Source organism: Haliotis rufescens, unplaced genomic scaffold (assembly GCF_023055435.1).
Source record: "Haliotis rufescens isolate VD_foot unplaced genomic scaffold, xgHalRufe1.0.p SCAF_4, whole genome shotgun sequence".
NCBI classification, from domain to species: domain Eukaryota; kingdom Metazoa; phylum Mollusca; class Gastropoda; order Lepetellida; family Haliotidae; genus Haliotis; species Haliotis rufescens.
Window position 1 is genome coordinate 6125516 of NW_025964112.1, and position 26695 is coordinate 6152210.

The 26695-nt window shown below is 41.5% G+C and overlaps 2 protein-coding genes across 2 annotated transcripts; one reads left to right on the forward strand and one right to left on the reverse strand.

Moving 5' to 3' along the window:
- Positions 1–2934: 2934 nt before the first annotated feature.
- LOC124143025 lies at positions 2935–14741 on the forward strand. The gene is made up of 9 exons (XM_046511807.2): positions 2935–3087; positions 5417–5636; positions 6204–6355; positions 6883–7012; positions 9178–9293; positions 11117–11306; positions 12444–12583; positions 12815–12917; positions 13995–14741. The coding sequence occupies exons 1-9, from the start codon at positions 3048–3050 to the stop codon at positions 14197–14199; spliced, it is 1296 nt and encodes a 431-aa protein (XP_046367763.2). The 5' UTR covers positions 2935–3047; the 3' UTR covers positions 14200–14741.
- Positions 14742–18570: 3829 nt separating this feature from the next.
- LOC124143074 (cytochrome P450 3A29-like) lies at positions 18571–23577 on the reverse strand. The gene is made up of 6 exons (XM_048382448.1): positions 23535–23577; positions 23240–23397; positions 22370–22458; positions 19845–19982; positions 19309–19459; positions 18571–18648 (listed from the first exon to the last, which is right to left on the reverse strand). The coding sequence occupies exons 1-6, from the start codon at positions 23575–23577 to the stop codon at positions 18571–18573; spliced, it is 657 nt and encodes a 218-aa protein (XP_048238405.1).
- Between the last annotated feature and the right edge of the window lie 3118 nt (positions 23578–26695).

Below are 26695 nucleotides of genomic sequence, written 5' to 3' on the forward strand. Positions count from 1 at the left end.
ATTGCCTCGGGCACATCACAACGACTCCTTTATTGCCTCGGGCACATCACCACGGCTCCTTTATTGCCTCGGGCACATCACCCAGACTCCTTTATTGCCTCAGGTACATCACCACAACTCCTTCATTGCCTCGGGCACATCACCACGACTCCTTTATTGCCTCGGGCACATCACCACGACTCCTTTATTGCCTCGGGCACATCACCACGACTCCTTTATTGCCTCAGGCACATCACCACGACTCCTTTATTACCTCGGGCACATCACCGCGACTCCTTTATTACCTGGGGCACATCACCACGACTCTTTTATAACCTCGGGCACATCACCACGACTCCTTTATTGCCTCGGGCACATCACCGCGACTCCTTTATTGCCTCAGGTACATCACCGCGACTCCTTATTACCTCGGGCACATCACCACGACTCCTTTATTGCCTCAGGTACATCACCACGACTCCTTATTACCTCGGGCACATCACCACGACTCCTTTATTGCCTCGGGCACATCACCACGACTCCTTTATTACCTCGGGCACATCACCGCGACTCCTTATTACCTTTTGGGCACATCACCACGACTCCTTTATTGCCTCGGGCACATCACCTAGACTCCTTTATTGCCTCAGGTACATCACCACGACTCCTTTATTACCTCGGGCACATCACCACGACTCCTTTATTACCTCGGGCACATCACCACGACTTCTTTATTGCCCCGGGCACATAACCACGACTCCTTTATGGCCTCGGGCACATCACCGCGACTCCTTTATTACCTCGGGCACATCACCACGACTCCTTTATTGCCTCGGGCACATCACCACGACTCCTTTATGGCCTCGGGTACATCACCGCGACCAACACGAAGTGTGAGTGAGTGAGTGAGTGAGTATGGTTTTACGCTGCTTTTAGCAATATTCCAGCAATATCACGGCGGGGGACACACATTTTACCTATGTCGGGAATCGAACCCGGGTCTTTGGCGTGACGAGCGAACGCTTTAACCACTAGGCTTCCCGACACAGGCATTTGTATGGACAGTTCTTGTTCTTTGACATGTTCGCGTGATGTATAAGAATTGTCGAGAAAGACACTGTTTCCCTGATTCAAAAGACCACATCGGGACAAGAATCCATCAACAAGCTTGGTTGGTTCATCTCACTCAACTAACTGACGAAAGAGGACACTACCCACTTGATGCCTCATAAACCTTCTACAATTTGAAACCAAATCGGTTTGACTGGGTTGAAAACTATGAATCGGGGCCCAGTTTTGCAAGAACAATCCACACACAGATCTTGATCAGGGATCCTCGTACTTTCAACAATCATATCCATCCTGACCCCGAGGACTTCTTTGTTGTTATCCACCACCTGCAAATGACTTAAAGTCGCAGTTGCAATGTATCCCTGGCCATTTGTTTCCAAAAGAAAGGGGTCTGTGTCATAATCATGCAATTTTTTTCATATGTATTAAACCCTTGGGTATCGCAAGTGAAAAAATCCCATTCATCTCACGGGTGTCAACAGGAATCCATTTTGACAGCCTGGTTCGTAAACAACATGGATTTCAATGAGCAGATTTCGGCCGACTGCAGGATTTGCAAAACATGCGTACCGTCACCTGGGCTTCGACAGATATTTTGCAAATCTTTTAATCTTTTCAATTAAGGTGCTCAAGTGATCTGTTGCACTTAGCGGGGTAAGACCCGTTTTATTACCATAGAGATCTTGATTATCGATCAGATCCTCTTGACTGGGCTCCGCCATTTTGCTTTGAAGCAAATGCTAGTGATATGAGAGATGAAATCTGATTGGTCAATAGGAGGACATAGAAGGGACATAACTCGATCGAGACACGAAAATCCAGCCTAGTTCGGCAAGGGTGGAAACTGGACTTTTATAGTCAATTAACGCCCTTGCCTCAGGAAGATGCCCGTGCCCTTCTCATCCCAATCAATCATCACATGTAGTTAAGTGTGGGACAGGACGGATGTTCTCAGCAGTCAAGCTTAAGACTCATCCGCCTACTTTCTGAACTAATTAATCAACAGTGCCATGCGGCATTACTCAATATAAGGTGTAACAATTAAATTCACTACCTAAAAACTTGGAAACTCCGACTTGGAAAGAGAAACAATATTTCGGTTAAGGAGAAGAACTCGAGACACCCGTCCTTTGAGATTTTGACAAAACACACTTTAAAATAGTTGAAGCATAAACCAGAACAAACTCTCCATAGTATTAATACTACACGTGTGTCGCTTACGTGTGATGCACGTGGACTGTGTTCTCTGATCCGTCGCGAATTTGTCTTTACAATCTTTGATGGAAGGTTCTTCACAAGTCAGTAGGGCCCTACACGAGTATTGCATCAATCGCTGGCCAATTTATGATCAAGTTGATGGTGACTTTGTGAATAGAGGGACCTGAACAAGGAAATATCCTCTTCTCTTTGTCTTTTTCTAATCACTTTACATGAATATCGTAACAAAACGAAACACAACACGTTACATATTTGTTTAGCCTTTAAGGATCATACAAATATAAAATGTATTAAATAGTAAATTTCACGCTATTTTATATGGTCTTGTCCCATGTCACGTCCTCATATACAATGCGGGTTCGGACCCCGCTGGCGACACCTGCATGCCTTACAAAATATGAAATCATTCATTTGAGCGTCAAAACAACAATAGTACTATCAATTCCATGTATACATTAACTAAAAAAAAATTGTGTTGATGATAGTGTAGGCATGATCAATTGACAATCACCTGTCCTTTTCTGAAAAAAATAATTGATCGTTTAAACAATAGCTTGATCTAATTGTGATAAAGTAACCCTCCCCTTTTATCGTTTCGATTCACTGTTATATATTTCAAGTAAGACGCAGAGAGTACAGGCAATCCCACATGTCTGCATGGTGTGTCATGGGGAGTCTATAAGGACAGGCTTTACTCACATCCGTCACATCGCAGGACTACAGCAACAAGCAAGGGTCCACGAGACAGCACTACTGTTTACGGATCCCATCTTACAGTAATGTGGGGACGACTGGTGCCATTGTTATGCCTAGTGGCAGGTACGTACCGTGACAACATCAGGTAAGTAAAGTGAAAGAAAAGAGAAACCCCGCATATCGGAACCTCCACATTCCGGACGGTTACTGTTGGGGTGATTAAATTGCATACACTGAAATTTAGAAATCAAAATTTGATTGGGAAGTGTACTGTTGGCTGTAGTCAGCTCTCACTCTATACCGTGCTACATACTAGCATCTGACATCTGACATCTGACATTCAGAATACATCTCACATCATTTGAGCGTAGCCTGTTAACAATGCACCCTGTCTGTGTGATTAATAGATACAAAAACATGGTTTAAAACACAATATCAACTTCTTTACATATTCATAGTATCTATTACTTTTGTTGTTCTTGCAGGTACATACATTTGTTCTCTGTCTCATAGAATTAAATCACCTGATGAAGGAGTAAGTATATACTCCGAAACGTTGTGTTCCTCATAATAAAGAAGTTGACATCCATAAATTCTCTTCCATCTGTGTGTCACTTCTGAATGCCTTTCAAAGAAACAAAAGTAATTGGCCTCATATAAATAACGTCTATCAATTCATCTTATTAACTTACAGTGTGTGCAGGGGCGGTCGGGTAGCCTAGTGGTTAAAGCGTTCGCTCGTCACGTCGAAGACCCAGGTTCGATTCCCGACATGGGTACAATGTGTGAAGCCCATTTCTGGTGTCCCCCGCCGTGATATTGCTGGAATATTGCTAAAAGCGGAGTAAAACCATACTCACTCCCTCACTACAATGTATACATGTGTGCTGTGGGAGAACGCAACGTAATAAATACAGGACTGTCCCACCATGTAACCCTTACTTGACATGCATTCATTCCATACCAACGTTATATGTTCACGTCAACGCGATGGGTTGTATAAGAATTTGGTGCGCACGTTGTGCGTTTCAGGATATCCCGCATGTATCTTGTAAACATCCGGTTAGACGTCCACTCCTTTTGCCTCGTCACATTACGTGAGACTACAGGCACAACAACAGTGATAGAGGGCACATAGCTTGCATACACCTGACACAGATAATTCATCAAGGCAACAATGCAGTTTATCGGGCGTAGCTTCTCGCGCTACCAACAGCGCAAATACCACGCTATAGCGCTACCGCTGTCTCGCTATACCGCGTTACCGTGGCTCACGCTCGAATCCACTCACCCTTTTCGATCTTAGGAATTGACACGCCTTGGCGACCCAAGACCCATTTTTCGATCTTAGGGAGTTGACATGCCTTGTTGATCTAACACCCTTATTCGATCTTAGGGAGCTGACATGCCTTGTTGATCTAACACCCTTATTCGATCTTAGGGAGCTGACATGCCTTGTTGATCTAACACCCTTATTCGATCTTAGGGAGCTTACATGCCTTGTTGATCTAACACCCTTATTCGATCTTAGGAAATGACACGACTTGGCGATCCGAAACCCCTTTTCGATCGACCTTGGTGAGCTACACCCCTTTTCGACCTTAGGAACTGACACGCCTTGGCGATCCAATACCCCTTTTCGATCGATATTAGGGAACTGACACACCTTTCGACCCAACACCCCTTTTCGATCTTATGGAACTGACACGCCTTTCCGATAAAGTTGGGTAGCCTAGTGGTTAAAGCGTTCACTCGTAACGCCGAAGGCCTGAGTTCCATTCCCCACATGACTACAATGTGTGGAGCGGATTTCTCTTGGAGCAATGGAGCCCCGACGTGCTATTGCTGGAATATTGCTAAACGCGGCGAAAACCCTGCCCCACTCACTCAATCATCTTCATGGAGATCTCACTGAAGTCTTTTTAGTTCGACTTCCAGAAATGCCCTGTTTATGATTCTTGGATTCCCATAACCACACCCATGCTCACGGGTTTTACCAAAGCGAGAAACGTCGAGTGTTCCTCTCACAATATACAGACAGGCCGTGGTATAACTGAAAACTGTTCAAAAGCGACGCTCTCTCCAGTTGGGTCATAGAAAAATGTGCCACGTGCATGAGTGTCAGATGTATCGTGACAACACTCGCGGGTTGAGAAAAATAACTGTTGCCTGATAAAAAAAAATGTTGTTTCCTCCCTTTCCTATTGTTACAGAGGGGTCATGGTGGCCCCGTGTAGAAGTGCGTCAATTATGCGTACCAGAAACTTACCATCGTGGGTTCGAATCCCAGTTCCCACTTATTATGTTTCTAGGTTTGTCAGCACCGTACTGTGGCTTTCACAAAGTGATAAATGTCTGACCTCCGCCTTTGCTCCCACACCAAGCTGTCACACCGGGATGTAAGTAAAAATTGCGTAAAACCTATCTCACTCATCCACTCTTACTCTTCCAGGTATCCATTCCGACAGAAAAGACATTCCTAACTTCTCAGCTCTCGTGGTCTGCTCCGATACAGCATCAGTCACCTCGGCGTCTCAGAAATGCCTTAATCTCTTCAACATCCCGCTGACCCTCCCCGACCCAGAGTTGCTGGCCAACACGTCGACCTCTTCAATGGCAATACAATCCATTGTCGCGCAGTTGGACAGTAACACTACAAGAATGCTTTGCCAGTAGGTAGCTCCGTTTTATAGCTAGGCTCCATGAATGTTATCGAGGTCAAGTTTAACAATGTGAGATATGTTCGAATCTCAACATGGATACTACGTGGCGTCCAGTTTGTTTCGTGTCGCCCGTGGAATGAAAGAAGAGCACAAATAGACGGTTTATCGATGCTGAAGGATGTGTCAGAATAGGATGTGAAGAATAATTATTTCGTGTTTTTAATGTTTGGGTTTGTAAAACTCGAGGCAATAGGGGGGAAGGAAGATATTTAAAAAGTGTCAATGCGGAGATTTGAGAACATTGGGAGTCCGAGAGGTTGGAGGACTTAGTTTAGAAATATGCAATTATAACATTATAACAGCAGCTCCAGCCTTTGGTGTATATATTTCACAAATTATTAGGTTAAACCGAGTGTACTCCTTCTACGAAGATTTCAAGGGGCATCATACGATTTTCTTAAAAGGGTTTGGCCAGGGTTACACAATTCAAGGCCTAAGTCCTCAAACTTTCACAAAGTTCTATGGTGGACATTTATAAATTTGAGGCATAACATTCTGAACGATCATCTGTTTTAGACCCGAGAACAGGGAGAACTATGTGAGCGCCTCGCTATGTACTGGCTTCATCATGAAGGAGTGCACGAAGTCCAACCCTGTACTCCAGGCTGCGATACCTTCAGAAGACAAGATCAGGCAACAGCTCGAGTTCCAGTGCAGTGACGTAGAAGGTACACCTTTGTTAGAGGAAGCCATCGAGCAATACCAGATGACTGGAAGACCAAACTGAACACGTGACTATTATCCGTCACTTTGAAATTCCCTTTCTGCACCAAGAACCATCGCTATAACTACTAGTTAAGAGACATGTTTAAGAAAAAAAACGGTTGCGGAAAAGATAATACAGATGCATAAGATAAATTTGGGAAAAAACGGCGTTTGGGATGAGACCTCAATGGCTACCTGGAAAAGGGGATTTTGTTTCATGATCTATAAGTTTAGAATTAGTATATATTAATGTTGGAAATATATTGCCGTTTGGGCAATGATTGACTGCTAAATATACATCTTCATATTTAACAGACAAACAAATTGGTGTTTGATCGCTGGCACTGCCAGTTGGCCCAAGCCGTGCTCGTCTGTTTACATGGACCTTGTTTTATATGGGAATGTATGGAGGTCTCAAGTACACGCGAAGAAATGTTCAATCAATCAATCAATATTAACCTCACCGTTATGTCACATTGTTGTATTTCAGGTTTGATACGAGACTGTATGATATCTAAGATGACGGAAATACAAGATTGCATGAACTTCACCAGAAGGCCCCCTGTGCCAACTGGTAACAACACCATTGACGTTGAATGGGCCACTCGGAGTACATGCGCGTAAGTGGCCATAGCTCTACTGCTGCTACTACTACTACTGCTACTACCATTACTACTACCACTACTACTACCACTACTACCACTGCTACTACTACCACTACCACTACTGCCACTACTACTACCACTACGACTACTTCCACAACTACTACCACTGCTACTACTACCACCACTACAACTACTACTACCACTACTACGACCACAACTATTACTACTAACACTACTACTACCACTACTACTAGCACTACTACTACTACCACTACTCCTACTACTACCACTACCACTACTACCACAATTATTACCACTGCTACTACTACCACTAATACTACTACCACTACTACGATCACAACCACTACTACTACTACTACTACTACTACTACCACCACCACTACCACCTCTATCATCAGTACTTCTACTACTACTACTAGTACAACTTCTACCACTACTACTACCACCACCACCACCTCTATTAGTACTACTACTACTACTTCTACTACTACTACTACTACTGCTACTACTACTACTACTACTACTACTACTACTACTCAGTGTTCGAAATAGACATCGGCCCGTAGGCCCGAGGACGAAAGATATGTTCTCGGGCTGATAGTTTTAAATTTCAGCAGGCCCTTACGTCCTGCCTTTGATTTAAGTAATTATTTATTAAGCATTTTTTAAGTAATGTGATAAACATAACTTTCCTATTGATAAACAGTAGGACCATTCAAATGGTGAATGATATGTAGTCGCAAAGATGTTTTACAAGCTGATAATTTCCTGAAAAATGTAGGCTTCATCTATCACCACCGAGTGTATAGGAACTGGCGTGAGAGCAGTAATAGCTACTACTACTACTACTACTACCATTGCTAATACTACTACTACTACTACCACTACCACTACCACTACTACCACAACAACAACTACTACTACTACTACTACTACTACTACTACTACTACTACTACCACTACTCCTACTACTACCATTACTACTACCACTGCTACTACTACCACTACCACTACTACTGCCACTACTACTACCACTGCGACTACTTCCACAACTACTACCACTGCTACTACTACCACCGCTACAACTACTACTACCAATACTACGACCACAACCACTACTACTACCACTGCTACTACTACCGCTACTACTACCACTACTACTACTACTACTACTACCACTACTACTGACCCGTGAAGATTCCGGGGTAGAATAGGTCTTCAGCAACCCATGCTTGCCGTAAAAGGTGACTATGCTTGTCGTAAAAGGCGACTAACGGGATCGGGTGGTCAGGCTCGCTGACTTGGTTGATGCATGTCATCGATCCCAATTGCGTGGATCGATGCTCATGATATTAATCACTGGATTGTCTGGTCCAGACTCGATTATTTACAGACCGCCGTCATATAGCTGGAATATTGCTTAGTGCAAACAACAAACCAACCAACCACTACTACTACCACTACGACTACTACCACAACTATTACCACTGCTACTACTACCACTAATACTACTACCACAACTACGATCACAACCACTACTACTACCACTACTACTACTACCACTACTACTACTACCACTACTACCACTACTACTACTACCACTACTACCACCACTACTACTACTACTACCACTACCACTACTACTACTACTACTACTACTACTACTACTATTACTACTACTTCCACCACTACTACTACTACCACTACTACTGCTGCTGCTACTACTACTACTACTACTACCACCACTACTACTACCACTACTACTACTACTACTGCTACTACTACTACTACTACTACTACTACTACCACCACTACTACCACTACTACTACTACTACTACTACTACTACTACTTCTGCCACTACCACTACCACTGCCACTGCCACAACTACTCCCACAACTACTGTATTAACTTCTGCTGCTAATACCATTACTTCTATCAAAACCTTAACGTCTGTTGCTGTTACTACGTAAGATCATATAAATGCCGGACATCGAAGTGGAAGTATGAGGAGTCAGATTTAACGCCAACAATATATCTATCATGGCGTGTCACCTTATTATTGCTGGAAAAACCTACAGTGAGCTAGATAGTAAACTTTGACCCCTTGGTGAAATGGGGTGATGACAGTCTAAGACTATGATCTGTTTGTCAATGCAGGATCTACGTGCTGGCTCGTCTGTGTGGCAAGAAGCACCTGAAGTCGTGTGGCGATGCAGCTGTACAGCAACATGAAATGTCAATCCCTGACCCAGAAATTTGTAGAAATTTTACTGGTAAGAATTAGTGCATGGCAATGGTATTTCGACGCCTTTTTGTAGTTACATCGGAAATAAACAATCATTGGAAATAAACTTACAATATATACTGCCACAAAACGCTATACATGTCGGATAGTGTTGGGGTAACTCATGAATGAATAATGATTGTGTCTTGGACTAAATACTTGTCACATCCACGAATACTGCGCATTTTTATGGACATACGACTCAGGCACGTTTATACATGACTGAAATTTCAATCTCATTAAAATCAGATCTTAGTTCTCGCTACCGCTAAACAAAGATCTGAGGACATCCCATTACGGGTCACGTCAGACCGACCTTGCGCGAACTTTGACCGACCAATGGAATGACCAATCAGAAGGCAGCTTTCTCGTGCTTTACGACACTAATTTCAAATTGGCGACTACGCTTCGAAACCTATTTTGACAAATTCTCGATTACAAATTTGAAACCTGAACAAAAAAACATTCTGGAATGGCTAATAGATGGTCTAGATTGTAAGAATTCAGTCGTTAAACCCGTAACTATCGTTCGGAATACCCCATGTTAAAGTTTTCGAGATTGCATGATTAGAAATCACATTGCGACTGTCACTTTCATAATCTGGTAAGCGACGCACGGATTGGTCGGATGAAAGGTCGTTCTGACGTGAGCCCTAATGGGATGTCTTCAGATCTTTGTTTAGCGGTAGCGAGAACTAAGGTCTGATTTTAATGAGATTGCTGAAATTTCCACAGAACAGACTCCTACGTGTGTATTCGTCTTTCGGGTTTTCCAGTCTTCATACATTTGTGGGGAGATCGGGTAGCCTAGTGGTTAAAGCGTTCGCTCGTCACGCCGAAGACCCGGGTTCGATTCCTGACATGGGTACAATGTGTGAAGCCCATTTCTGGTGTCCCCACCGTGATATTGCTGGAATATTGCTAAAAGCGGCGTAAAACCAAACTCACTCACTCATATGTTCGTACACACGTTCCTCCAGCACCCGTGTATACATACGGTCGAAATGCGGTGTAATAGTGCCGCGTGTGTACATCCAGTCAAACAATGGAAGAAGCCATCAGTAACTCATGGACGTCAAAAGAGCGCAAGTGCCTGAATCATTCGTGACCAACTCGTGTTATTCCGGGACAAGCCGAATAGCGACTCGTGCCCCTTTCATCATTCGTGACCAACTCGTGTTATTCCGGGACAAGCCGAATAGCGACTCGTGCCCCTCTCATGGCCATTTCCCCATATATTATATATATTTCAGATGCAATTTAAAGGGCATCGGGACGTGCGGAATTATACAGTATGATTGAACACATTTAACTGTGTCTTGGGTATATATTTAGATGCAAGACATATGTAAAATCAAAAATTATTTCTGAGGGACTATTTGACAAAGAACTCGAAATCATAAACGCGCATTCTGATTGGTTTGTCGTATTTTCGCACATAACATTCATCGAGAGGGGGACGAGTCTTCTTGCAGGTTACGGAAAGGGGCGAGCGGTGACGACTGTGCTTGAACATTATGTAGTGAGTACGACAGCAATACTGTAGCACACGTTGCACGTGAAATATTGCCACGTGCGGAGTGTAAGCTGAGAGCTCATTGGTCCGTACACTCACCAGTGTCCCTCTCGCTGGAACCAGGCCGTGACATGATTCGTTGGTTAAACGGAGTGACTACACCACAAAGCGGCCGTATGTATTCACGAGTGATGGATAGGTAGTGTATAAAAAACCCTTGAAGTATTGACGATGGTGGTCTCCCCGTATGATCTTTTGTCTCCGCTGCAGATATTTATGAATGCTCTCTTCGCCAGATGGAAGTCTGGGAATAGATAGGAACCTGCCAGTAGATTGTTCCAGCAAGTGGGGAGTGAGAAGGGGCTACCTTAACTGTCTTGGAGACGCTGGCATCACGCTGACCATTCCAGATTTCGACACTAGCGAGCAGTACAGCGAGTACATTCTTAGAACAATCACCCTCGATCACAGTCAACAAATGTGCAGGTACTGATCACTTATTCAAACATAATAGTCCTTAGCCGCAAACAGGTATATACGTTCCATAAAGATTTTGTATTTCATCAGGGCTAAATCCGAGGAACCATTTTCATTGAAACCAATAACGACATTTCAGTGACACCATACATGCTCAAAGGGAAAAGCTATTGCGACTTGGATTTTTTCACTTACAACTTGAACGTTTCAATTTGAACCAGTGAAAGTCTTTATACTGCATGGGAAATATATAGCTGGACCTGATCTGGAACAGCACATGCTATTTGTGAGCCTAATGGTAAAAGTGTTAACCCATCATGCCGAAGACCCGGGTTTGATTCCCCACATGGGCACGATGTGTAGAGCCCATTTCCGGTGTCCCTCGCCGTGATGTTGCATGAATATTGCTAAAAGCGGCGTAAAACCATCCTCACTTACTTTTTGTAATATGTTTGTGGTCATAAATAAGTGTTACACGTTCATGGTTAAGATGGTAAGTGTGTGAGTACGATTTTGCGCTTCTTTTAGCAATATTCCAGCAATATCACGACGAGAGGAATGACAAATTTAAATGACCAAGGGTCAACTCAAGGTCTAAACGAGAAATAGAAGTGTTTCTGTTCATGGCCATGCAAGGGGATTTAGTATTAGGGTTAGACCGAAAACAGACATAGAGAATAGCTACAGTGCTGAAATGCAAATATCGTAAAGTCATTACTCATGGGTGATATTGGCAGTTACATGCAGGTATAAAGATTGATGTCTGAGATATTTGTAATTTAATCTGAGTTAGGTAAGGGTGATGGAATAGCTTAGTTATTAAAGCATTCGTTCGTTCCGTCGAGTACCTGGGTTGAATATTTAAACCCAAATCCTAAGGTATTTCACCCTGATACTAAGGGCAGGTAATACTTAGCCACTCCTTTAGGAAAGGCCAACAATAGCGGAAGCGGCAAAGTCAAATTTTACCACGTGTGAGTTACTACAGGGACCCTGATGGGTTTTGTTAACTTGAATTTCGTTATAAATCGAGGACATGCATTTTGATTAATATCAAAGAGTTAGGTTTATTATCAACATGGTTAAGGATTTCTTTGGGTAATCTTTATATGGAGTACTAGTATATATTTGTTTCTTTACATACAGTGAATTATCCATGCATCGGGACGCGGTCAACTGTACGCTGTCTGTACAGAGTGAATGCAGCGTAGACAGCCTTAAGCCCACTGTACCCGACATACAGACAGTGCAGGCTGGTTTGGGGAATCTCTGTAAAACAATAACAGGTAAGTCGGTCTGATACGTTATAAAAATATACAATCATAATTGTACAAGCGTGACCAATAGTTGTTTGGATTAGCATAAAAACATGGAAAACGTTATGCTCACGAAACAAGAAGAGCACGATCCAAACATTCACAAGATGTAACGATAATTGTATTTTATTAATCATAATAAAATCAGCATGTTGATGTACTATGTCAGACGTCTATTACAGTAAGTGTGTTTGGTTTTAGAGTTTGAAGCAGGTTGTGTTGTAGCAGCAACGAAATCAGCCTGTAATGCCGGCAGGAAACGTCGCTCAGTGTCTCACCGGAGTATTCTCAAGCATTTGTGTCAGTGAGTACACAGCATAATGCATCCTTCATGAAATCTCTTCAGTACAATTGTTGTTTTATTTGCTACTTATCATCCAAAACTGGCTTCCACAGGAGATATGGCTTGGATGAGATCAAGCGATATCTACACTGTACATATCGCTGCAGTGAAATTACATCACAATGCTTTGCAGACCATTGTGACGTCACCGGTTACCATGACGTCACAATCAAATGACATCACCAATGGCTCTGCTACTGAAGCTGTTAGCAGTACTTTTTACACTGAAAACACTGCTAATTACTGTCTACAAATTGAAAAAGCTGGAAGAATGATGTTGGATGATAAATAAAATCTCACCCTCGTGTCTTTTGATATCAAATATATCAACACTCGTTGATAAAAGTGGCAAAAATCCTCGGCAAGCCTCGGAATTTTTCCACTTTTATCAACTCGTGTTGATATATTTGACATCAAAAGACACTCGGGTGAGATTCTCTATATGTTCCCGGGATCGCTGGCAGTTATATTAGATAAACTGTACTAACATGGCTAAATAAGTCTGAATGAAATCATCATTGAGCTATTCCGTTAATCAAAACAAACAGATTTGTTTTAATAGATTCCCTAGGTCTGTTTGTATCCGTTTATTAATGTATCCTTAACTGTCTATTCTGTTGAATTACATCTCGAGTATCAAAGTGCATTGTTACCTTCTAACTCACGCACTTCAATCCGTGTAGTACATGAACGATTATAAATAAACGCTGCCTTGAAGGATATGTTCTTAAATGGGCGCAGTCAGCGGGACTGAAAATATTTGATTTATTCTCCCCTTTCTGAACTATTATCTGGTTAGTATACTGATACCGAACTTTGGTCAGTCGAATTTTGTGGAAGTGTATAAAGTTTAAACACTAGTCATGACTGAAAGACCTTTAAGTTCTTTAAAAATATGCATAATACATTCATTATGTATTTTAAGGTGTATAGACCATCACAATTTTGTAGCGACACAGAAATATCTCCGATTCATAAAATATCAATGAGAAAGCAGGTTTAAATAGTTTATTCAGCAAAAATACTTAATCATTCTAGAGACACGGCTGACCGTAACACGTGTCTGGTGCAGTCCGTGAACACCTGCAAGACGTCAACCAAATCCTCCTACAGCAAGGTCCTCACCTCACAGCGGCCCAAGATGTGTCTAGCAGGTCAGAGCACCACCGTCGGCGGCAACTCGGCATACCAACCTGTCATGTCTCTTTTCGCCATGGCAATGTTATTACTGCTGGTGCACTAATCATTATGTTATATATTAGGGGTATGTCATTGGTTCTGTGCCATGTTTGCATGTGTTTTCATTGCGTCGAGGACAGTGCGCAATGATAATGTCTCATGACTTATTGCGTTTCTGAACATACGATCGTGTTTCAGCTTACATGCTTGACATCTGGGTACAATGTGTGAAGCCCATTTCTGGTGTCCCCCGCCGTGATATTGCTGGGATATTGCTAAAAGCGGCGTAAAAACCATACTCACTCACACTCATGCTTGACATCAGACCTGCTAATATGTCCTTTGTTATCTTGTTGATATACATTTCCTAAATATTGTCTGTACATATTATGCATAATATATACTACTCAAAAGAAGTTACAGAACACCCGATTGTTCATTTGCTTGAAGAACATTTCCCCAAACATGTAAGAATATATATATGTATTGACCAGCGACGACCTCAAGGCTGCTGTGGATTCCAGCGCTCGAGGTGTCACAAAGAAAAGCCAACAAGGCTATTTAACTGTAATTATCATTTTGTACTTACGAATGTCGCCAAATATTTAAAAAAACACCTGAGTATACGATTATCAAAATTGTCACTGTCAAATCAATAATTGTCACAAATGCGCTTGCCTCTTGTAAAACGTACTTATTTCTTTCAAATGTACGTGGGCCTATTGCCTCCAATGCAGAAATAAAAAAATAACTAAAAAGTGAATGGATTTCTTGCCTTTATGTTGTTACTCTTGACATCTAATTTATTGATTTTGTTTAATATTGTTGGTTTAATAACAAAAAAGTTGACATCTTGCCTTTGTGCTGTTGTCATTGACATGTGATTCAATGAGCATGATTGCACTGTTGTTCCGCAAGTTCGTCTTGTTTGTTTATTGTTTTACGCCGCAGTCAGCAATATAACAGTTACAACTGGGATGTCTGTATTTACTCAAGCCTAGACCATTGGTTGAACAATCATCGGGTTACGGTGACATACGATCATCGAAGTCACAGAGGATGTTCTCTCGATGCCTATTTAAGGTGCCTCTGACGACCAGGATATGACACTTGGGACCTAGTCTGACCTTGATACACGTTCTTTGCCTTTGTGAGTTCACCATTGCCTATCCACTGGATTATAAGCCGTGTGCCTCCCACTTGGGCAATGGAGTTATTTGTATCCCCTGTGTTGCCGTGTACCCGAGACGACATTGTAAGTCAAACCGTATTCTCCGGGGGGTAAGTTATGTTGAACACAATTTGAAAGGAGATTGAGATGCGAACCGTTTGTTCGAGTTGTTCACCACTGAGCACTTTGAGCAATATTACGGCGGTGGACACCAGATTTCACACGTTGTATCCATGTGGGGAATCGAACCTGGGCCTTCGGCGTGACGAGCGAACGCTTTAACCACTAGGCTACCCTATCGCCCCTCACATGTTAAAGACCTCGAAACAAGATGTTGGACCAAAGAACAAGTATTATCTTCGATATTCTCATAATATTTAATTTCCGTTTAGAAGATAAGGATTTCACATGATCATGAAAATATTTTCTCCTTTCACAAAAAGAATGTGGAAAGTTATTTCATTATTTGATAGAAACATAATGATCAAACTCCATGTCACATCTAAAGAAAAACTAATTTATACACATGTTTCGTGCAAGGGAATTCCCAGGGGTTCCCCCAGGAATGTGGTAGTCCATCAGTGTTTACTTCATTTCTAGAACACGGTCTCGTGAAAAACGTCTGAACGTCAAATTGTGTCGTTCATACACTTATCAAAGTTAATTTCGCAGTCATGTGACCTACCTCTCGTCCAGTGGAAAAGCCGTATATCGAGTAAACTTAAAATTAATCAAATATCAGTAATTGTACTAATGTCCTGTCAAGGTTCCTGTATTTGTATTCATAACGTGTTACTTTATATCATTAACTAAACATAGTTTTCTTTAACGTGAAGATCCGAGTTGAAATAGGTCTTCAACAACCCATGCTTGCCGTAAAAGGTGAATAACGGGACCGGGTGGTCAGGCTCACTGTCTTGTTTGATGCATGTCATCGCAACGCAATTGGGTCGATGCTCATGGTATCAATCACCGGATTGTCTGGTCCAGACCTGATTATTTACAGACTGTCGTCATATAGCTGGAATATTGCTGAGTGCGGCGTTAAACAACAAACAAACAAAACAAACTTTTGTGTGATTGGCGGATGTTACACCTGGTGTCATCACTGATTTTCAGTCATCCATTCAAATAATTTTCACCCTTATTTTGCCTTTAACGCCCAATGGAATCTGTTTAGGCGATTAATCGAACTGGTTATTCTCTGTTTTAATTTAAAGCAGCAATTATTTCAACAAAAAGGGGGGCGGTCGGGTAGCCTAGTGGTTAAAGCGTTCGCTCGTCACGCCAAAGACCCGGGTTCGATTCCCGACATGGGTACAATGTGTGAAGCCCATTTCTGGTGTGCCCCGCCGTGATATTGCTGGAATACAGCTACAAGCGGCGTGAAACCATACTCACTCACTCAACAAAAAGGTCAGCGTGAAATTTCATCATTGTGATCATTCGCATGAAATATCAATTTGCGTATAAGATGTATCATATATTGTAGATATAATGAATATGCATAATGCTCGCCAAAGGCTCGAATAATATCCTTTTTATTCCTGATATATGATATTTGCGATAAGGCAACACACTCGGCTAATAATCTGCAATGGTTCTCCCTTGTACCACCAGTGCTTGTCCAATCATCACTTGAAGAATGTTCATTATAAATTTTATATTCTGGTCACTATATATTTAGCCGTTGCCTGAAGATATTATCTCGAGGCCACAAGATATAGAGAGAATGAAAAAGTCTCAACTATTCGCCAAAGAAGATTCTTTTGGAAGTAGAAGGTTGGTTGGTTGGTTGGTTGTTTAACGCCGCACTCAGCAATATTCCAGCTATATGACGGTGGTCTGTAAATAATCGAGTCTGGACCAGACAATCCAATGATTAATATCATGAGCATCGATCCACGCAATTGGGATCGATGACATACATCAACCAAGTCAGCGAACCTGACCAGCCGATCCCGTTAGTCGCCTTTTACGACAAGCATAGTCACCTTTTACTGCAAGCATGGGTTGCTGAAGACCTATTCTATTATAGCTTGATGTTTTATTCTTGAATTGTAGATCAAACGTGACATTTTCTCGAGACGTATCAAGCAGGATTTATCCATTGTGAGGCTTTCGAACATGACTTATGGCGTATCATAACCAACTCTTATATCATGTTTTTAACTGAGAAAACAATATGTTGGACATCCTTAAAGAAAACATCAACTTAGGGGATAGGGCATGAGCACCAACTGTGCTAGCCGACTTGCTAATCTATTTCTCTATGCATATCAGTCGAAATTTCCGCTAGGATTGGCAAAAATCAAAACATGGGAATTTGGACAAGGAGTTTAACTTATCCTTCAGGAATATCGATAATCTGACATTGTTCAATAATGGCCACTTCAGTTCACTGATTAGCACTCTTGAACATGAAATAAAAAGCTCCAGTGAAACCGCCTTATCTGTTTCATATTTAGACCTATGTGTAACATGCAATATTGGCTGTCTTCGCTGAGGCATTTGACTTTCGTGACATCACTTAACATTTGTAACAAGACGGAAGAGCACAATAAGTCCTGTTCCTCCTGTGTGGATCTGATATGTGCTGAATACATGTGCAGAATAGTATAAAGTTGTGTCATCAGAAGGCACACGGTTTTCATTAGAAGACAAATACATCTACTATTATGGTGTATGGAGAATATGGACAATAAACACTGTATTTTGGTAGTAATATAAGAGCTATCAAGTATTGGTTGAAGGTTTAGAAAATAATAAAAGGTAAAATGTGACGGTTGTGTACGAAAAAACAAGGTAATATAATTGGGCATTTGATTCAAGCAACGTTTTCAGAGTTTATGTTTGTATCTGGAACAATCAACGTGTCGTCATCAATAAAGCCATCTTTGTCCTGTTTCACAAACTAAGAAAGTTATCCATGTCATTAGTGATCTTCGTCTTTTTCGCAATAACGTAAGTGTTATCTTTAATTTAAACCCTCTATCCACGTAGAAACATTCTTGTCAAATGAGTAACTTGAATAAAACATAAGATGAATTCCACTTTCCTCTACAAACTATTCTGCTTTAACAAATAAATATTCACAAGAAGGAAGAATTGTACAGACAATAATCTTTCACAAGCACCAATGTATACTAATGTATACTATGACTTAGGTCATTTGGTATTCTGGATAAACCATGGTTCATGTTACATTCTTGGTCTGTCTGTCCTGCACAATGATGAATTAATGTTTACTCTCCGTTGGCTTCTTTAGAATCTTGGGGATATCTTCAGCACAATATCCTCAGCTGGTGTCAGGACGACGCTATGCTTGAATGTCAATTCATCCTGTGAACAAAGCACATGGTATACAGTAGATGTGCACACATTCACGTGTAGCTGACCTGGAGGTGTTTGCACAAATTTGCATAAAATGGAGCAGCCCGTTACTTCCTCAAAACCGCAAATCATTCGATATCACCATTGACTTACAGTCCCAATACATTGATGAGGATGATGAAAACGACTTCCAAATCTTCAAAAAAGATTCGATATCTTTACTCTCAAACAAAAATAACACCTTGTAAAACTGAATTCTTTCTGTCTGAAACAAACAATTGCAAAGTACGCACTTTACGGATCCAAGAACCAGTGTAAAATAAGATTTTTCAAATATGTGTGAAGATATCGTCAAGAGTCTGAAAACTCACTTTTTTGTTCAGCTCTTTTGACAAGCACAGGATTTGCCTTATTTCTACTAAAGAAATGCAGGTGTGGTTGAGGGACAGACTCCATCATGTACTGGAAAAGTACTTTTGCCCAGACTATGTATAAAAGTCATCTATGGACATAATTTATATGCTGAAACAATGTGTTGTTAAAAGCTTATTTTTTTCGGCTTCATCTTCGTGACAATGACCAAACAAATATCGAAATAACGAATACCTGAGTCCCCTCCTTCCTTCCCCTCAAGTATTACGTGGTCGGACCCTTACAAGATGAATGTACCTTTGTGTTAGGCATACGTTCAAACTTCACTCTCCTGAGGACGTGTACCAGGGCTATTTTCATCTCGACTAAGGCTAACCGCATCCCTATGCAGATTCGGGGGCCATAACCAAACGCAAGGAAGGAGAGTGGGTTTGACTTTTCATCGTGCCTGAAAACAATATATTTTGATACTGTGATTTCCATACCAGCAGCTTATTAATCAACCATACATAACGCCACTTAAGAACGTTTCCATATTTTTAAGGGAGAGGCATCTGTACAAATGAAATGTACACAATTCATAATATTTCGAAGAGTAAATCAACCTTTAGCCTGACATTACACATGAATAGACGTTCAAACTCATGTCTCAGAAGTGAACACCCATCTCGTTCAAGGCTTTTTAAAGCAATCATATTGATTTGAATCCAAATGAAAAACGTGTGCAGGCGACTTCAAGCAATCGGTGTAAAAAAAACAGTGAACGAGAAAAGTGGATGGTACTGAAACCACCACCATACAACTGTATTTGACCAAACATGGCACAGCAGTACCTTTCTGGTTTAAAGGAATTCGGATCCTTGAAAAGCTGAGGGTCTCTTTGTAGAGCGAGCACTGGGATAAAGACAGGTTGGCCTTGATGGATTGTCAAACCCTTGATTTGGATGGTCTCAGACGCTCTGCGATGAATCCTGAAATTTGTAATCAAGGGTTAACAGGAGTGAGTATTGTCTGTCAGATGTATGTACGTACGTTCGTACGTGTGTGGGTGGGAAGTGGTGGGGGGGTCGTTAGTATCGAATGGATACAAGATGGAAATTAATTGATCAGTATTTAAGTGCATGATAACAGGTTACAGGGTAGACGTCAGCTCCATTACTGTAGCTTACAACGTTGCTTATTATGATTAGGAATTGAGACCTTGGGTTTAATTCCTTCTAATCTCCTCTACAACATGCGCAGTACCATCAAGTAGTGTCACAACTCTGACTTTGTTGTCTGTTCAATCTTCTATTTTCAGATATTGGTTAAGGCATAGTAAGTAAATAACAAAACACTCTTAGAGGTTATTTCCTTCTGGCTCAAGACTGTCACAGTTTACAAACTGGTGAAGTACAACGTTGTTATATTCTTCTTCACACATCATACATATACCATTTGTGTAAAGATCACACATATTCCACAATCTGTCTGGAGCTAGTATTTCATGTATCACGAAAACGTTTAAGATCTTGGCGAGTAGACATTTTTTCTATCCATTTCTGTCTTAAAAGTTGAGCTACCATATTACAAGGGCTGGTCAAGTTTCTGTTATGGGCTAGTGAACTAGTCAATGTAGTACATTGTTTGAGTAGTTCATCGCAAGTGTATTTTGTCTGTTGAGGCCGTTTGTATATCAGTGACAGACAGGCGAACGTGATTGGGAAACATGGATACAGGAATGGAAAAGAACGAGTACTGAGCAGTCATGACGTTTTCGACTTTAGAGAAAAGAACTCCCAAACAACCGCACGTCACACGTGTATTGGGATAAGTGCCCTAGCTATTCCACTGTTAAACATTGGGCAGCTATGTTAAAGGCTGGGAGAACAAGCCTAGATCTGGACGTTCACAACGTCTATCAATGAAGATTAAATCAAGGAGATAGAAAAACTTATATGGTTAGACAGACGTATTACCGTTGCTAATTAAAACTTTAGGAAGACACAGGTCTAAGCCATGGGTCCATTGAAACTATTATTCATGAACATTTACAGATGAATAAGATATCCGATTGTGGGTGCAAAAAGTTCTAAATTCTGATCTTAAGGAAAAAAGAACTAACAGGGCCAGAGAAAATTTAGAGCTAATTGAGAAGTTCGCAAAAAGATTAGTAACAGGTGATGAAACATGGGTCTACCACTGTGATCCCAAGTCAAAACGTCAATGGAATGGCACCATACCACTTCTCTGGCACCAAAGAAATTCAAGTCTTCAAAATCAGTGAAAAAGGTTATAGCCACTGTATTCTTGGATGCAAAGATTGTGTTCCTTGTTGCATACTTAGAGAGTGAAATGAGTGATGTATCAGATGCCAGGCACGACCATGTTTTCAGTATTCTAAGAGTTTTAGTAGAAGTCCGTCATGCCAGATGCTGCCAAACGTTTTCTCATTGTCTGGGAATACAGCACATGCTCTCATTTCCCACTCTACATAGAATTGGATCACCCCTTTCAGTATGTGAGTAGCAGTCGTAGCTCCATGTTTGTTACTAAATCAACATTTTTACTTCTGAAACAGAGACTGGAATAGCCAGTATTGGATCTGAATTTGGTAGAGGAATCTTGGATATCCTCATCACACGTTCAGTCGTTTGTCTGGCAAAATAACTGTCAAATTCAGGTTTATCAAACGGATCAAATACATCACGATAATATTCTCCCCAAATATTACATACATCAGAAGACGACGATACTGTTATTCTTATAAGCAATGTTTATAGCGGATTTCTTTCTCCGTGTTCTCACAGTTTTATAGGGGTGTTCGGGTAGCCTAGTGGTTAAATCGTTCGCTCGTCACGCCGAAGACCAGAGTTCGATTCCCGACATGGCAACAATGTTTGAAGCCCATTTCTGGTGTCCCCCGCCGTGATATTCCTCGAATTTGCTTTAAGCGGCGTAAAACCATCTCACTCACTCACTCACTCACTCAGTTTTTTTAGAATTGACTGATGTCAATTTCCCATGCTTCATATATACATATGATACAATGCTTGTGCCACCCAAGCGTAATGTTTAAAGGATCAATGTAGCTAAATAAAGACGTGAATGGAATGTCACATTTCGTTCAGATGAAACTCTATTTGGAGAGGTACAACTCGAGAAAGAGGAGGCATAGCAAGTATACATCTTGTCGCTTAAACGCAAATGGTATTATTTTGATTAAGCTATTCATGAAAGGTTACCATATTTAGTTCAAGTCAGTGGCTGAAATCCCCCTTTAATGAATCGAATTTCATATGTTTTGTTCCTGAATTTGAATATACGTATCACAAGTTATTCTAACAATCTGATAAACATTAAACATTTGGGAACTTACACAAAAACCGGTGGACATATTCTGAGCGTCTCGGTGATGATGTTGTCCAGATACTTCAGTTTCCCTATGTTGTCGAAGTTGGGTTCCTCCTGGGGACAAACAAAACAATAAAAATACGAAACCCATGTTTGTTTGTTTTTTTATCTAAACCGACAACTGTGAGAGTAAGTTTGCGTCAACGCTTCTGAACAGTTTGTCAGTTATACCAGCGTGTCAGCTTCATATGTGTGGAAGTGATGCACAGTGTAGCGTTTGACGCTTACCACTTTGGTGCAACACACGAGCATGTGGCGCTGACAAACTAAGCAACATAATCACAGTGAATATTAATCTTCGATTCGAACCCAACATCAAAGGGATTCTCTAACGCATTTAGATACGCAATTCTGTATTTTTTAAAGACGTCTGACCCATGACAGAATGTAAAGAGAGGCCTACTGTCTGTCAGTCGTTAACTGTTAGACTTCAGGATCCCCTCTGAAGCTCAATTCCAATGAAGCTGAAGCATTGCATCATCTATCAAAGGTTTCATGTTTGTCCATTACTAAGCTGTATCTGCATGAATGGTTATGAAATTTGATGTGGAGACAGTAGGTGCTGTGTGGTAAAGATACACTATGCTTTTTTTATCTAGCCACTTTTTACTTCACGTAACCCACTTATTCTTGTGCTGCATTTTCCATGTCCTCTGAAAGAACAAAGCATGTGTAGCTAAAGTTTTATTGCAATTGGATGTCTCAGTTCAGTGCTAACAGAATTCAAATCCCATTTTAACATGCAGACATACTGAAAATGCCCCAAACTCGCTCTATAGCAGTCTTTTCAATCCCGATTCCCCAAGCTAAGGATGTTTGTATGAATGAAACTGACATCTCCAAGTAAGTCTTTCATTTCAGTGTATGCCTTCTCTTGTACATCCGGGTTTGTGGCCAGGTGGTGGGAGGCAAAGTTCAGAGTAGAAGCAGTTGTTTCGTATCCAGCATTGAAGAACAGTGTTCCTTGGCCAACTATTTCATCTGTAGATAGACCTGTAAATGAAGCAAAATGACCTTCTGGTAGTCCTTGGTGTAAACTGAGTGAGTAAGTTTAGTTAACGCTGTTTTGGACAGTACATGTACTTCGGTAACTGTTGTGTCATAGGTTCTTTCACACCTAAGGACACAACTTTGCACAGAGAATGGCAGCACCTTAGGCACTGGGCCCCACATTGGTACATAAAGCATACAGTTTGTCACTTTTGAAACAATGTTGTCAGTGCATAGCTACATACCCCAGACTGAATGTTTTCCATTCGCCACGTGACCATTCTCTCCCTGTGCCTCCCCTATCTCAGCGTCCATCAGGAGTTGTAGGAAGTCAGTTCTCTGCTGCAATGGCAACGAACAATAAGCTATAACGAACTGCACATTAGATACAATCCAGAAAGGTATTTCATACCAGCAGTGTGCAAATGCAATTAACAATGTGGTTGCGCTCTAATCGTTCAACTATCATCCCTTCCATGATACTAGAAGCGCCTCACAAACCAGTCATGACACTCAGCCACTTATCATGTTTAGTGAAGTTGTTTCATGCAGCTGTATTTTCTATTCAGTCCTGGACAAGTGCGTTTTACTTTATTCCCGAGTCGAATACAGGTAGTGCAGGCTCGCTGTAGATAAGGATGCTTCTGCATGATTATTGAGGCAACGTGAGACCAACAATGTCAAAAGAACATCCGGAGTTCAAAGCTGAACGTTCACAATGAAGTCAAAGCCACAAATACTTATGATGAACCAACCCTTTCGCATTCTTTTTGGTGTCGTTGATTGGACGAAACAAGAAATTCAGGGTATTGACACCCTCACGCGAAGAATCATGTAAGACATCAGATCCCATCACCCTCGTTCTTCCCTCAATCGCTTATATACTCAACAACAAAAGTTCCTATGACACCAATATTTTAGTGTTCAAACAAACAGTATTTTTCAAACAAGTAAAGTTTGGTTTTTGATATTGTAGTATATGTATGGAATCAAATCACAAAAACGCAACTGCTACAGAAAAGCATGCATTCCATGCATAAGTTGTCTTTTATGCAAGCCCCATGCATTTCACTACCCAAGAATGGGTATAAAAACATGTGCGTTAACGGGATTCCATATGCATTGTTTAGCATCGTGCTGACAACAACCACTCAGAAAAACAACAAAAATACGTAATTATTCAACATTGCGTCTGCGAGCCATGCTTGAGGTATGCTTGAAGCAGGATCGAGGATGGATTTGCAAGACAATTTAACGTCCACAGAAACACCATTTGGTGTTCATGGCAACGATGGACGAATGCAGTCAGAGACCTTGGACAGGCCACGCGTAACCAATAATCGACAAGACAACTGGAGTCGAACAACACACCTACGAAATCGATTCCAGCCAGCAACAGTGACTGCAAGAAGCATCCCTTGCCTTCGACGAATATCTTCATAAACCGTACGTCGTCGCTTCAGATGTGCAGGGATTGTCGCCAGAAGACCCGTCAGACGTCCCATTTTGACAGGAAACTAACGTCAAGCACGTCTACAGTGGTGCAGACAGCGTCTACGCTGGACGGCCATGCAGTGGGGACAAGTTCTATTCACTGACGAGTCTCCTTTCACCTCAGCCACAGCGATGGACGGATTCGAGTGTACCGACGTCGATGTGACCGTTATGTCAATCATTGTGTCATGGAAGAAGATCGGTTTGGGGGCGGCGGCGTTATAGTATGGGATGGGATTACAGCAAGACAGGACCCATTTGATAGTGGTAGAGGGAAATCTCAATGGACAGCGCTACCGCGACGAGATCTATCGTCTTTGCTTCGTCATGGCCCAGGCATTACCTTTCAACATGACAACGCCCGGCCACATATTGCTCGACTTGTTCACGATTCTCTTAAACAAAACAACGTGAATGTCATCCCCTGGCCGGCTCGCTCAAGGGCGCTCCAGGTGCTAATTTGGATTGTTCACTAGCCAATATTTTAGCAAATATCGCCGTGGGCGCTTATTAGAGCGGGGCGCTTATCAATTCGAATACGGTAAATCTTATTCAATGTCACAGGAACTTTTGTTGTTCAGTATATTTACCAATTTTAATTGGAGGGCGTGGTTTGATTAACGTTGAGGCTCTTCGTGATGGAATTGTATTGTGCACCTTTGCATGAATTTATTTGTCTGATACTGATGAACAAGCATTCCACAGTTTTCTTAAACGAACCAAAGATGTGGGACCTAATCTCAATGTCATTGTTGATTTTTTATGGTTCTGTACTACTGGACGTTACAGAAATGAGCGTCAATCAAGCAAAGTGCCATATCAAATCGGCACAGACTCGAGTTTATGTGCGGTGGGTTGAGAAGTTCAGTAACCCTGTAGAGTCCTTTGCTTGGATGAAGTCGGCTGGCCTGAAAAGTGAAACAGAAGGCTTTCTGTTTGCTGCACCGGACCTGTAACTTTTCACTCGAAACCGTCAATATGTGATTTTGCATTAAAATGTAAATATGAAATGTAGAATATGCAATGAATATAATGAGACTGTGCAACACATTGTCATCGGATGCCCAGCTTTGGCATAAACACAGTATCTAAAGATGATGGAGTGGCTCAATCCCTTTTATTACCGTTTTCGCCATGCTTATGGTTTTCACACAGAGGTCCATCCATGGTACGACCCAAAATATGTAGAGGGCGTCATGGAGAATGAAAAATGAAAAATTCTGTGGAATAGGTCCGTCTACAGCCTTAGACCTTTCCAGGCAAGCAAACCTGTTTTGTCCTTGTTGAGAAATCCAATGAAATAATTAATATCATTGATTTTTCTGTCCATTTGACACTAATGTGATTGACAAGATTCCAGAAAAAACATGGCAAATATCCAGACTTTGCTTCCGAAATGTCACGCTTATGTCCCAAGTACAAGTTGTCCGACTCCCCATTGTTCTCGGTACCTTAGGTTTGGCACCTCCCAATCTGTTGTCTGACATTGGGAGAATACCTGCGTGTGCTGTCAGGAATACAGCCCTTCTGACAATCTGTGTTATTCGGAAGGATGCAGTGTTGAGGAGTCTTCACATTCTCCAAAAGGTTCTGGGTGGGTTCGACTAGGCATCGCTTCCTGGGAGAAGTCCCATTTGCTGATCTGATGATGAGCCTAACCACCTTGACTGTGCCAGGATTTATTTATTTTAAATCTGTAAATAATAGTTATATCTAAAGGCATGCAGGGGGGTCCATTAGTAAAACATCATGCTTAACTATTGACATTTAAAGTGAAAGCAATGGGACTAAGAGATAGCTTGAATGC